The sequence below is a fragment of the Equus quagga genome, chromosome 21, assembly GCF_021613505.1.
Source record: "Equus quagga isolate Etosha38 chromosome 21, UCLA_HA_Equagga_1.0, whole genome shotgun sequence".
Taxonomy (NCBI): domain Eukaryota; kingdom Metazoa; phylum Chordata; class Mammalia; order Perissodactyla; family Equidae; genus Equus; species Equus quagga.
The window spans coordinates 34,627,039-34,641,584 of record NC_060287.1 but is presented as its reverse complement, the minus strand read 5'-3'; the positions used below and the strand labels follow the sequence as shown (position 1 = coordinate 34,641,584).

Below are 14,546 nucleotides of genomic sequence, written 5' to 3'. Positions count from 1 at the left end.
TTCACAAGTAATTTAATCATCTTTTATTTTTGTTTAGATATCATGACATGCCAGATGTTATTGACTTTCTTGTATTGCGTCAATTTTACGATGAAGCAAGACAGAGGAATTGGCAGTCTTGTAAGTCTGTTTTTATTGAGTTTTATGTACCCTTAGAAATTAATCTTTTGGGGCTGGCCCAGTGGCGCAGAGGTTAAGTGCGCATGTTCCTCTCTCGTGGCCCGGGGTTCCCAGGTTCGGATCCCAGGTGCGGACATGGCACTGCTTGGCCAGCCATGCTGTGGTAGGCATCCCACATATAAAGTAGAGGAAGATGGGCACGGATGTGAGCTCAGGGCCAGTCTTCCTCAGCAAAAAGAGTACTACTGGTGGTAGTTAGCTCAGGGCTAATCTTCCTCAAAAAAAAAAGAAAAATTAATCTCTCATTTTATTGGTCTAAGTTTTTGGTTGTGGTGCTGCTTATTATGGTGAATGCAAACATGTAAATTCTGGAAAGACATATAAGTGAGTGATAAGTATGTTTTGCTTAGGGCTTGGTACTTACTGCTCCTTAGACTTTTTAGCCAAGCAACATTTCTTCTGTTCTTAGGGTATGTGACATTCAGAAAGGATTCTTTCTTAGTCATTGACTATAGGCTAGAGTAGACCTTTTATTTCCTTCAGACTTCCCCACACTGCATTATCTCTCATTATCTTTAATGTGACACTGGTGGAATTCACAAAATTATCCTATGATGTAAAATAATCAGGAAGTTGAAAAATAATGCAGGTTTCACACTGGTGATATTCTGGCATACCAGAATATTTTACCTTTGCTGTCATATCAACGCAAACTTAAACAGGTTGACTTGAGGAAACCATTCCTTTAAAAAAAATAAAAAAATTATGTAACACTTATGCTTTATAACCATGAAATGTATGGCGGACAGAAAAAATAAAATCACTTCAATGTAGGCACTAACTCACTTGAATGTTGTGTTCATGGTGCCCATGTAAGGTGGGCTGCTGGGCTCCCTTGCTTGGACTTGTGTAGAGCACTAATCTCAAGACGACATTGTGTCAGTTAGCAACTGTAGCATCTGCTTCATAGATTACTCACTATATAAAAATATATGAAAAGTGTCATATATTGCTTGTCAGTATGTAATGCTATCTGGGGAGCTCATGTGTTGAGTTTGACTTTAGTCACTTAGGATAGCTTATTTGGCTTTTATCTTTTATTAGAAATATTAAGTTTTACTCAGGCTGTGTCATCTCTTGCACACATTCATAAATGATGTTAAGCCCTCATTAATTTTCCTGGTTACTGCTGCCTTTTTCTACAGGTGCTACACATAGGTAAATTTTAGATAAATTCCCTGAGCCATCTCTGTTGGAAACAAAAGATTGTCAGAAAGTGTGGTTGCTCTTAGTTGACTCTTTTTAAAGTTAGTGTTCTCACAAGTAATCAAGGTTATTTTGGGACCAGAGGTAAAGGAAAGTTTTCTTGAAGAAAAACATTTAGCCACAAAAAAATAAAGATGAGACAGCTGGAGTATGTGGGAGTTAACAAGTCATGTAGTCAAGACTCAAAGAACTTTAAAGTTTCCCGTCTGTTATGTTTTTTCAACCCCCATGATCTGTAAGTTAGAAGCTCTCATTTTGTTCTGCCAACATGTTCATACAGAATTCTTTTTAAACTTAAATCTGTACAGCGAAACTCTAAAGAGGGATTCCCAGTTGCCTCTTGTATTTTAGTAGTTTTTGTTTTATTTTGTGGTAGATAAATTTTTGTACCAGATCTTCTTTACTAATTAATTCATTTTTGCTCCTCCATAAAATCTTACTTATTTTCCTAAAGTTTGAGCAGTGCTGTTAGAGGAAGTTTCTTGTTTCTATTTTTACTATGTTGAGAACTTTACGCAGCAGCTGTTTATCCTACTCTTGAATAGTCAAAATAGGTTTATTTGAAAATTCTTAATGTAATAGGAGGGCCAGTTTACCATGAGAAAAGTAGTTTTTTAGGGCTCCTTTTAATTTAAAGTCTTAGTTTTACACTGAAGAAACTTTTGTCTAAACTGAAAGTATCTTCTAGTATTAGATGAATAGGGAAGAAAAACAATATAAAGTGAGTTCTTGTTATCAGAGAACTGACTCTCTTATAACCATATGTTTTTATATTAGGCTTCTCAAATTGAAGCTGCTGGATTTATTATTATTACAAGAATATTGTAAAAAATATTGTAATTGACATTTGTGCTAAATTAGGTTGTTTACATGACAGAAAACATGGTATTATATCAAAGTTTTAGTATATGCTTTTCATGAAAAAAATGAACTTAGATTTCTTTCTGCAGTTGAAGTGTTGTTTTAGGATATCTGTATTAATGAAATACTATCAAAAGTAGAATCTTATCAATGGTAGAGAGATGGGTATCGGGATGAGGGGCTTATGGGTTTCTAGTGATTTTTAAGGAAAGTGTATACAAAAGTCTTGTTTACATGAATTTGAAAATATGTTAAGAACCTTCAAACATGTAGCTCTGATAGTTCTGATATTGCTATTGTTTTTTCAGTTTTGTGGAGAATTCACTGTAAGCATACTTTATTAATGAAGACTATTTGTGGTATTTTGTTATGTAAATATTCTCATTCTTAGGGGCGAAATATTGTTTCGGTAAAACTTTCCTTGAAGAAAGAATTGTTAATCTACCAAAGAATTCTTAATGCTGGATAAGTGACTTTTTTTTTTCCTTATTGATTTTGTTTTGAAAACAGTGGGATGGATGGGACAGAAGAGAGAGGGTTCTTATGGCACTCTGTTTCTTTTGTAATATATGTAAAAGATCAAATGCAGTTCATTTCTCTAGAAGTGCTATTGTTGTAGAATACATAGAAATGTGTATAATCTAAAATCACTGAACTCAGTTGAAATATTAGTTTTAGTTATTTTGGTTTGTATAGGAGCCCTCCTAAGATCATATTGCTTGTGTTTCTCTTATGCCGACATGATGGAATACGTAGATGTTTAATTCTTTTAAATAATAAATAAGCATTTTTGAGGGTACATTTAGACCTGATTTTTATTATGAGATCTTAAGAATTAGAGCACTGTTTATGTGGAGATATTTATATAGGAAGAACTTTAGAATAATCATGGGTTAAATTCTAATCATAGTTACTTTTATAATTTGTGTTATTCCTTAGGAAATGTTATATTTCATAAGTGTATATTTAATTACTAAACAAGTATTTATTGATAGTATACATTATTGTAAAAGGTTTTTGAGTTTTGTTGAACTTTGTTCTTGTTTCATGTTGTAAAATGTGGTATAACTTATTTTGGAGTGGGTGTTTGCATTCACTAAGCAACGGAACCTAGTCATAAACCCTTTTAATCTATATGTGATATGGTTATATACTCTACAATAAATTGCTGAGTGTAACGTTTCTTTTTTTACATCTATTTTATCACTGAAGATTCTGGGAAGTGGGGAAGGATGGCTAATTTCAAGATAAAAATATACTTTGATTTCTGTTTTTATCTGTATCATACGGTTTTTATAAATTAAAAATGTTAATGTTAGCAAATTAATGTCTTAGACTCCGTCATCTCTCTCATAGGTGACAGGTTCCGTTCTATCATTGATGATGCTTGGTGGTTTGGAACGGTGCTAAGTCAAGAGCCTTATCAGCGACAGTACCCTGATAGTCATTTCCAGTGTTACATTGTTAGGTCTGTATGCAGATGAAAATAAATCATCTACAAATGTTTGTTCATTGTGGCATATTGAATGAATAACTAATATGTTTCAGGTTAAAAAATGACTGTTTACTTTGTCATTAAGTCATGTCAGTTTCACCTCTGCAGTGTCTCTCTAGCATGCCCCTGTTATTTGCTTTTCACTAGTGCCCCCCTTGGAGCAGGTTCTGCTAATTTGCCTGGGACCATTTCTGTAGCCACCTGTTTCCTCAACCTAAGAGTGCATCATTTTTCAGGAGCATATATTACATAGTTTCCCTTGTTCAAAAAAATCTGTGCTGGGGCTGGCTCCTTGGCCGAGTGGTTAAGTTCGCGTGCTCTGCTGTGGTGGCCCAGGGTTCAGATCCTGGGCGCGGACATGGCACCGCTCGTCAGGCCACGTTGAGGCGGCGTCCCACATCCCACAACTAGAAGGACCTGCAACTAAGATATACAACTATGTAAGGGTGAGGGGGTTGGGAAGATACAGCACAGATTTTTTTTTTTTTCTGCTTTATTTCCATTGGCTGTGGAATGAAGTCCACGTTCTGAAGCATGGCATTCAAGGCCTTCACACTGTCTTTGAGTTTTTCTTCACTTACTCTGGCTGTAGGCCATGCAGTATTTCTGGTTTTGTCCTTGAACCCACCATTACAGGTTTACACTTCTTTCCTATAGTGTAGCCTTCTAAAAATATTTTACTGTTAATATTTAAACTTTCATTGCAACAATGAGGTTAATTTTCACATTTCGTTTACTGTTGTAGTGGATATCTAGTTATTAGCCACCAGTTGTCTTGATGAAAGCCTAACCAGACTTTTTTTTTTTTCTTTTTTTTTGGTTTTAACAGGTGGGACAATACTGAAATTGAAAAACTTAGCCCATGGGACATGGAACCGATTCCTGATAATGGTATGTAATTGTTAAATAATGAAAATATTTTACCTTTATGTTTTCAATTTTTTATCTTACTAATGTACTTAGAGTGCATTTGTATTTTTTGAGAAATGTTTTCAAATTATTATGGTAACAGTGAGCTTTACTAAAAGAAATTAGTAGAATTATGTGTTTCTGGTTCATTGATTCTTATCCTAAGTTTCGAGCTGGATGCTGACTGTATCTTTGTAGCCCGTGTCATTTCTTATGTGACCCTTCTTTAAACTTCCTGATTTCCTTCACATAGCCTCCATTTCCTTCTCCTCATCCTTACTCTGTTACCCTTGTTCTTCCTTCAAAGAAAAACTAACATGACTTCCATCTCTCTTCTGCTTTACCTCAACTGGTCTGTCTTACTCAGGCTTGTCCGTTCCTTTCCTGTGAGAGGGAGATGTCTCTGTTCCAGATCCAGCCCCTTCCTCCCGTGCTTGCCATCCCACTGCTTTTAACTTCTGTTGGACTTGGTGGTACTTAGACCTAATTTATTCCCTTCAACAATGTTAGTTTTCTCCTTTCTGCATTCAAGTTTGAACTTGTCTCTTGTACCTTAAAATATCTTTCCGTTGGCTTTATTGAACATTTTAGCTACTGAATTAGTTCCCTCTTGCTAAACTTTTTTTTTTTTAAGATTTTTAAAATTTTTCCTTTTTCTCCCAAAGCCCTTTGATACATAGTTGTGTATTTTTAGTTGTGGGTCCTTCTAGTTGTGGCATGGGGGATGCTACCTCAGCATGGTTTGATGAGCGGTGCCATGTCCGTGTCCAAGATTCAAACCGGCGAAACCCTGTACCGCCAAAGCAGAGAGCATGAACTTAACCACTTGGCCATGGGGCCAGCCCCACCTCTTGCTAAACTTTTTGAAGGGGTGCTCTGTATTTCTTGCTTCCATTTCTTCACTATCAAGCTTTCTTTTATATTAATGTTTATTCAACATAAAAACATGCAAAAACTTTTTTTTAAATGAGGAAGATTGATCCTGAGCTAACATCTGTTGCCAATCTGCTTCTTTTTTGCTTGAGGAAGATCGTCCCTGAGCTAACATCTTTGTCATTCTTCCTCTATTTTGTATGTAGGATGCCGCCGCAGCATGGCTTGATGATTGGTGTGTACGTCCTTGCGTGGGATGCGAACCCCAGGCCACCGATGTGGAGTTTGTGAACTTAACCACTGTGCCACTGTGCCAGCCCCATAAAACATGAAAAAACTTTTGTCCTTTACCCTCACCATTTTTTTTTTTAATTTTTGTTGAGTTAATGATAGGTTACAATATTGTGAAATTCCAGTTGTATATTGTTTGTCAGTTGTGTTGTAGGTGCACCCCTTCACCCTTTGTGTTCACTCCCCACCCCACCTTTCCCTGCTAACCACTAATCTGTTGTCTTTGTCTACATTTTGAATTCCTCATATGAGTGGAGTCATACAGAGATTGTTCTTCTCTGTCTGGTTTATTTCACTTAACCTCATTCCCTCAAGTTCCATCCATGTTGTTGCAAATGGGATGATTTTGTTCTTTTTATGGCTGAGTAGTATTCCATTGTATATATATACACCACATCTTCTTTATCCAGTCATCAGTTGATGGGCACTTAGGTTGCTTCCATGTCTTGGCTATTGTGAATAATGCTGCAGTGAACATTGGGGTGCATGGGACTTTTGGAATTACTGACTTGAAGCTCTTTGGATAGATCCCCCTAGTGGGATAGCTGGGTTGTATGGTAGTTCTATTTTTAATTTTTTGAGGAATCTCCATGCTGTTTTCCATAGTGGCTGCACCAGTTTGCATTCCCACCAGCAGTGTATGAGGGTTTCTTTTTCTCCACAACCTCTCCAACATTTGTTACTATTAGTTTTAGTTATTTTTGTCATTCTAATGGGTGTAAGGTTATATCTTGTAGTTTTGATTTGCATTTCCCTGATGATCAGCGATGTTGAGGATCTTTTCATGTGCCTGTTGGCCATACGTATATCTCCTTTGCAGAAATATCTGTTCATGTCTCCTGCCCATTGTTTGATTGGGCTGTTTGATTTTTTGTTGTTGAGTTGTGTGAGTTCTTTATATATTATGGAGATTAACCCTTTGTCGGATGTATGACTTGCAAATATTTCTTCCCACTTAGTGGGTTTTTTGTTTCAGTCTTGTTTTCATTTGCGTTGAAGAAGCTCTTTAGTCTGATGAAGTCCCATTTGTTTATTCTTTCTATGTTTCCCTTGTCTGAGAAGACATGGTGTCCGAAAAGATCCTTTTAATAGTGATGTCAAAGAGTGTACTGCCTACATTTTCTTCTAGAAGCCTTATGATTTCAGGTCTCAGCTTTAGGTCTTTGATCCATTTTGAGTTTATTTTGGTGAATGGTGAAAAAGAATGGTCAATTTTCATTCTTTTACATGTGGCTGTCCAGTTTTCCCAGCACCATTTGTTGAAAAGACTTTCTTTTCTCCATTGTATGCCCTCAGCTCTTTTGTCAAAGATTAGCTGTCCAAAGATGTGTGGTTTTATTTCTGGGCTTTCAGTTCTGTTCCATTGATCTGTGCACCTTTTTTTGTATCAGTACCATGCTGTTTTGATTAGTGTAGCTTTGTAGTATGTTTTGAAGTCAAGGATTGTGATGCCTCCACCTTTGTTCTTTTTTCTCAGGATTGCTTTAGCAATTTGGCATCTTTTGCTGCCCCATTTGAATTTTAGGATTGTTTGTTCTGTTTCTGTAAAGAATGTCATTGGGATTCTGATTGAGATTGTGTTGAATCTGTAGATTGCTTTAGGTAGTATGGACATTTTAACTATGTTTATTCTTCCAATCTATATGCGTGGAATGTCTTTCCATCTCTTAAAGTCATCATCCATTTTTTTTCAGGAAAGTCCTGTAGTTTTCGTTGTGTAGGTCTTTCACTTCCTTAGTTAAATTCACCCCAAGGTATTTTATTCTTTTTGTTGGGATTGTGAATGGTATTGTGTTCTTGAGTTCTTTTTCTGTTAGTTCGTTATTAGAGTATAGAAATGCTACTGATTTATGTAAGTTGATTTTATACCCTGCAACTTTGCTGTAGTTGTTGATTATTTCTAAAAGTTTTCCAAAGGATTATTTGGGGTTTTCTTTATATAAGATCATGTTGTCTGCAAACAGCGAGAGTTTCACTTCTTCCCTCCCTATTTGGATTCCTTTTATTCCTTTCTCTTGCCTAATTGCTCTGGCCAAAACCTCCAGTACTGTGTTGAATAAGACTGGTGATAGAGGGCATCCTTGTCTCGTTCCTGTTTTCAGAGGGATGGTGCTCAGTTTTTGGCTGTGGGTTTGTCGTATATGGCCTTTATTATGTTGAGGTAATTTCCTTCTATCCCCATTTGGTTCTGAGTTTTTATCATAAGTGGCTGTTGGATCTTGTCAAATGCTTTCTCTGCATCTATTGACATGATCGTGTGGTTTTTATTCCTCAGTTTGTTGATGTGGTGTATCATGTTGATTGATTTGCAGATGTTGAACCATCCCTGTGTCCCTGCTGTGAATCCCACTTGATCATGGTATATGATCCTTTTGATGTATTGCTGAATTCGAGTTGCCAAAATTTTGTTGAGAGTTTTTGCATCTATGTTCATCAGTGATATTGGCCTGTAGTTCTCCTTTCTTGTGTTGTCCTTGTCAGGCTTTGGTTTCAGCGTGATGTTGGCCTCGTAGAATGTGTTAGGAAGTGTTCCATCCCCCCTAATTTTTTGGAATAGCTTGAAAAGGATAGGTATTAAATCCTCTCTGAAAGTTTGGTACAATTCCCCAGGAAAGGTGTCTGGTCCTGGGAGTTTATTCTTCAGGATGCTTTTGATTGCTGCTTCAATCTCTTTCCTTGTGATTTGTCTTTTCAGATTGTCTGCTTTTTCTTGACTTAGCTTTGGGAAATTGTAAGAGTCTAACAGTTTATCCATTTCCTCTAGGTTATCCATTTTGTTGGCATATAGTTTTTCATAGTATTCTCTTATAATCCATTGTGTTTCTGTGGAGTCTGTTGTTACTTGTCTTCTTTCATTTCTGATTTTGTTTATTTGAGCTTTCTCTCTTCCTTTCTTTGTAAGTCTGGCTAGGGGTTTATCAATTTTATCTATCTTCTCAAATAACTAGCTCTTTGTTTCATTGATCCTTTCTATGCCTTTTTTGTTTCAATAGCATTTATTTCTGTGATTTTTATTGTTTCTCTCCTGCTGACTTTCAGCTACGTTTGTTCTTCTTTCTCTAATTCAGTTAGGTGTAATTTGAGATTGCTTATTTTGGGATTTTTCTTGTTTGTTAAGGTGTGCCTGTATTGCGATGAATTTCCCTCTTAATACAGCTTTTACTGTATCCCATATGAGTTGCTATGGCGTGTTATCATTTTCATTTATCCAGATATTTTTTTATTTCTTCTTTAATTTCTTCAATGATCCATTGCTTCTTCAGTAGCATATTGCTTAGTCTCCACATCTTTGTCCCTTTCTCACCTTTTTTCTTGTAATTTCTAGCTTTATAGCATTATGATCGGAGAAGATGCTTGTTGTTGTTTCAATTTTTTTGAATTTATAGATGCTTGCTTTGTTTCCCAACATATGGTGTATCCTTGGGAATGTTCCATGAGCACTTGAGAAGAATGTGTATTCTGCAGTTTTTAGATGAAGTGTTCTATGTATGTCTATTAAGTCTAACTATTCTAGCTTTTCGTTTAATTCCACTGTTCCCTTGTTGATTATCTGTCTGGATGATCTGTCCAATGATGTGAGTGGGGTGTTGAGGTCCCCTACTATTATTCTCTTATTTTTGATATCTTCTTTTAGGTTTGTTAATAGTTGCTTTATGAACTTTGGTGCTCCTGTGTTGGGTGCATAGATATTTATAAGCATTGTTTCTTGATAAAGCGTCCCTTTGATCATTATATACTGACCCTCTTTGTCTCTGTTTACCTGCCTTATCTTGAAATCTACTTTGTCTTATATAAGTATTGTGACACTTGCTTTCTTTTGTTTGCCATTAGCTTGGAGTATCGTCTTCTACCCCTTCACTCTGAGCATGTATTTGTCATTGGAGCTGAGGTGCGTTTCCTGGAGACAACGAATTGTTGGATCTTGTTCTGTAATCCATCTTGACCTTCTGTGTCTTTTTATTGGAGAGTTCACTGCATTTACATTGAGGGTGATTATTGATGTATGAGGGCCTAATGTTGTCATTCTGTCACTCGTTTTCTGGTTTTCCTGCATTTCCTTTGTTTCTTGTCCTGTGTGGTTTGGTCTACCCATTTGGCTTCTGCAGTTTCTTATGCTGTGTTTCTTAGTTTTTTTCCGTATTTACTTTTTGTGTCTGTGTTCTGCTTTTCAGTTTAGCGGCTACCCTGAAGTTTGTATTGAGAATGTCGTGCATAACATAGTCCATTTTCTGATGGCCTCTTACTTCCTTAGCCTAAACTGAATCAGTCCCTTTCCTCCTCTCCTCCTAAGTTATTATTTTCATATCTTATTCCAACTTGTGTTGTGAGTTTGTGGTTATAGTGACAAGACTGTCTTTTTTTTGGTGTTTTCCTTCCCTTTATCCTAATGCTATAGTTGAGTATTTGCTATCCTATTCTGATTCTATCTGTCTCCTTCCTCTGTGTTTTGCCACCCCTTTCTCCCTTTTTTCCTTTTGTTAGGTGTGAGGGCCTTCTTGAGGATTTCGTGTTGTGGGGGAGGTCTCAGGGCTACGAAGTCCCTTAGCTTTTGTTTGGGAAAGATTTAATTTCTGCCTCACATCTGAAGGATATTTTTGCTGGATAGAGTATTCTTGGCTGAAGATTTTTATCTTTTATAGTTCTGAATATGTCATTCCATTCTCTCCTAGCTTGTAAGGTTTCTGCAGAGAAGTCTGCTGAAAGTCTGATAGGGGTTCCTTTGTAGGTCATTTTCTTCTGCCTTGCTGCCGTGAGTATTCTTTGTTTGTCATTCATTTTTGCCAGTTTTGCTACTATATGCCTTGCAGTAGGTCTTTTTACATTGAGAAATCTAGGAGATCTGAAAGCTTCCTCCACACACATTTCTCTCTCATTCCCTAGATTTGGGAACTTCTCTGCTCTTATTTCTTTGAGCATGCTTTGTGCTCCATTCTGCTTCTCTTCACCTTCTTGGGTACCTATAATTCTTATGTTGCATTTCCTCATTGAGTTGGCTATTTCTTGGAGATTTTCGTCATTTCTGTTTTAGTCTTAGTTCTCTGTCCTCCTCTGTCTGGAGCCATTCTACATGTCTATCTTCGATTATGCTGATTTGCCCCTCTATGGTGTCCACATGAGCATTCAGGGAATCTGTATTTTGTTTTCTCTCTTCCTTTTTTTTTCATCTCTACTATTTCTGATTGATTCTTCTTTATGGTTTCAATCTCTTTTGTGAAGTATCTCCAGAACTTGTTGAATTGTTTCTCTGTGTTTTCTTTCACCTCATTGAGTTTTCTGACAATAGCTATTCTGAATTCATTGTCGTTTAGTTTACTTATTTCTGGGTCTTCAGGACATAATTCTAGGTATTTATTTTCTCTCTGGTCTGGAGATTTAATGAATTGCCTGATGCTGGAAGTAACGATTTTTTCTCATTGTGATATTATTCAGTTGCAGTTACAGCCTATCACCACTAGATGGGGGCTGAGAGCCCCGTATTTTGGGCCCTCTGCCTTCAGCCGAGATGGCGTGGCACAGCGCTGGCTGGGGTGGAGAGTGCTTTCTCTTTCCTGCAGACCTGGTTTCCCAATCAGTTCTCGCACTCTGGTCTCCTGGAGTCTTGGCTTGATGAGGTCACCCCATGTGAAAACTGTCTCTCCATTAGAGGGCTTCGCTCTAGGCTGCAAGGGCTCTAGGGAGTCCTGGGTGATCCTGCCATGCGCAACCCCTCTCCTAGTCCTTCTGTCACGGAACCTCCCACGGCAGCGACCACAGTCTTCAGGGAAGGGAGCAAAGTTCTCTCTCTCCCAGTTCAAGCTTCTCCTCTGAGGGGGGGCTCCAGCCTCTCTGCCCTATGTCCTATGACTGCTGTGAATCTCCAAGGATTCCTGTGCTATTGGGATATTTTTTGTTGGAATATGGTTGCTCCTTTTTGTTGTATGTTGGAGGGGAGAGACTCTCGGGCAAGGTCACTCCACCATGAGTGGTCACTCCACCATGACGCTGATGTGACCAGTATTTCCTCTATTTTGCAGGTAAAGATTCACCCTAAGCTAACGTCTGTTGCCAGTCTTCATCTGTTTTTCTTCCTTTTTCTCCCCAAAGCTCCGGTACATAGTTGTGTATATGTACAAAACTTCTGGTTCTTCTATGTGAGCTGCTGTTACAGCATTGCTACTGGCAGACAAGTGGTGTGTCTCTGCGCCCAGGAACCAAACCCGTGCTGCTGAAGTGTAGCACACTGAACTTTAACTGCTGGGCCATTGTGGCTCTGGGGGGTGTCAACTTTAATCATTGGATTTAGGTGGTGTCTGTCAGATTTATCTGCTGTATAGTAACTGCTTTGTCTTTACAATTAGTGTCTTGTTGATGAACTTTGACAATTGAATTTAAGTATTGTGTACGTTTGTTTTTCAATTGATTTTTTTTCTTTTTCTTTTTTTGGTGGAATTCATAGTTGATCCCCCTGAAGAATTAGGAGCTAGTATTTCCGTCACTTCAGATGAGCTAGAGAAATTGCTGTACAAACCAGAAGATGGTGAATGGGGTCAGAAATCAAGAGACGAAGAATGTGAACGAATTATTAGTGGTATAGATCAACTTTTGAATCTCGGTAAGTTTTTTCAGGGTGAAAAGTTTCATGCTCAAGTTTTCTTTTCCATAAAAGTGTTTTAAAATAGTACCATAATTTTGGTTATGTTCTTTACTGCAATTTCTATTTGTTACCTTTTAGTTATCCCTGCAGTGTTAAATGTAACTCTATTTTATGAATGATTTGTAGAGAAATATCACTCAGAGGTAATGGATTTATTGATAAAAATTCTTCTGTCTGCCCTCACAGATATAGCAGCAGCTTTTGCAGGTCCAGTTGACCTATGTACGTATCCGAAGTACTGTACTGTGGTAGCTTATCCAACTGATCTTTACACAATTCGAATGAGACTTGTTAATCGATTTTACAGGTTGGTAGAAACCTACTTCAAAAATAGTTTGAAAAGATATTTGGCCATACCAACTAGAGTATACAGAGGTAGTGTTGGTTGATAGTGACATTGGTGGAGAGGGGGCTGATTAACATTATTTTCTATTTCATTCTCTTCTTTCATAATAGTGATTTCTTGGTCCTCTGTGTAAGACATTGTGCTAGATGCGTGTGGGTAGGTAGGGCAAGATCCTGGTGGGTAAGAAAACATACGATGTATGATGTTTCATTCCTAAATCTTTAGTAGTCTGTCTTACAAATTGTGTTAAGTAGTTAGAAATTGTATTTGTTTATTAATGTATGTTAACATTCCTCTTTTGAGCTGCTCCATTTAAGAATGAAATTTAGTTAATTGAACTTTGGCCTTTGAAAGATTAATTCTACAGCATTATGAACTTTTTACCTCTGGCTTCTAGAGCACTGCTAACTGTAAAATTTCCTATTCCAAATGGTTTTTTTTTTTTTTCAATTGATGGTATTTTATTTTTTGTAATTTAACTACTTCAAGAAATTACCATTACTAAAACCTTTTTCTTGAGTCCGCCTTGTTGGTATAATTTTATATGTAGTTGGACATTGGATTGTGCATTTGATCAAAAACCACTTTGCCAGTTTACGGTGACATTGACTCTCTTAGGATGGTATTTAACACATTTTCTTCATTAAGTCTCAACAGCTTCAAATGTATCTATAGGCATTGTGAAAATGAAAGGTTACTCTTTTGGTTTTCTGGATGTGATGATGTCATCTGTTAAGATTTTTGGTCCTTAAATTTGTTCTCTGCAGTTCAGCATCCAGTATAATTGCTCATGACCATGATCAAGATGAGAGCATTGCAAGGTTATTAGTTGTAACTTTGCATTTATGGTTTAATTAATATGTCATGCTGGCTTAATATGTTGGATTTTTAAATGTGGTTTCTTTTCTGTCTTTTCATTTTCTAAGCCCTAAATTGCCTACTTTTTGTTTTGAAGGAGGCTATCTGCATTAATTTGGGAAGTGAGATATATAGAACATAATGCCAGAACATTTAATGAACCTGAGAGTGTAATTGCAAGATCAGCTAAGAAGATAACTGACCAACTTTTAAAATTTATCAAGTAAGTGACCTCATATAGTTCTTATGAAAAAGTGTATTTGCATATTATGCTCTTGTAGCCATCCTTTCTTAATTTTTTTGGTCTGAATTATACCCTTTTAATGTGTTACTTTGAATGACATTTTACTCCTTACTGTGATTATGATTTCAGTAAATGAATGACAGTTTAATCTGTTTTGGATTATATCCTGTGAGAGTGCATATTCCACGTATTTTCTTGCATTGGAAACTAATTAGTGGGGTGAAAACTGACCTGGAAATTGAGATCCAAGTTATAACGTAGTCTCTTCTAGTGAACATTCTGGGTGACTTTGGACAGATTACTCTGCCTGTTTCCTTTAAAATTAATGAGTTTTGCTGTATGATTTATATGCATTTTCCCATAGCTATAAAAATTCTTTGAAAGAATCATATGTCAGAGAGGATAATTTATAAGCTGTGCCATGATTTTCACTATCCAGCTACAAACTATGAAATTACTAACTCCAGTCTGTCTCACTTTCCTGGGTTGAATCTGTCCCATGTCTGGAGGACTTACTACCTTTTGCCCAGAACTCTCTTCTGTTCTCTTTCAGGAAGATCACATACGCATTCTCATCTCCTTCATGCCTAGATATATCCATACTTTAGCATACTTTCTTCTTCTGTATGTATAGTGAGCTTAAGATATA

General features: G+C 36.9%; 1 protein-coding gene across 1 annotated transcript in view; it reads left to right on the top strand.

Annotated features, from left to right (window-relative positions):
* The window catches only part of LOC124231567 (bromodomain and WD repeat-containing protein 1-like), a 122,865-nt gene that overhangs the window by 83,058 nt on the left and 25,261 nt on the right, over positions 1-14,546 (top strand). The window contains exons 27-32 of the mRNA XM_046648358.1: positions 38-120; positions 3,604-3,715; positions 4,572-4,633; positions 12,252-12,407; positions 12,636-12,756; positions 13,751-13,876. Of these exons, the coding sequence (XP_046504314.1) occupies positions 38-120; positions 3,604-3,715; positions 4,572-4,633; positions 12,252-12,407; positions 12,636-12,756; positions 13,751-13,876 (660 nt within the window). The remainder of the gene's footprint in view (positions 1-37; positions 121-3,603; positions 3,716-4,571; positions 4,634-12,251; positions 12,408-12,635; positions 12,757-13,750; positions 13,877-14,546) is intronic.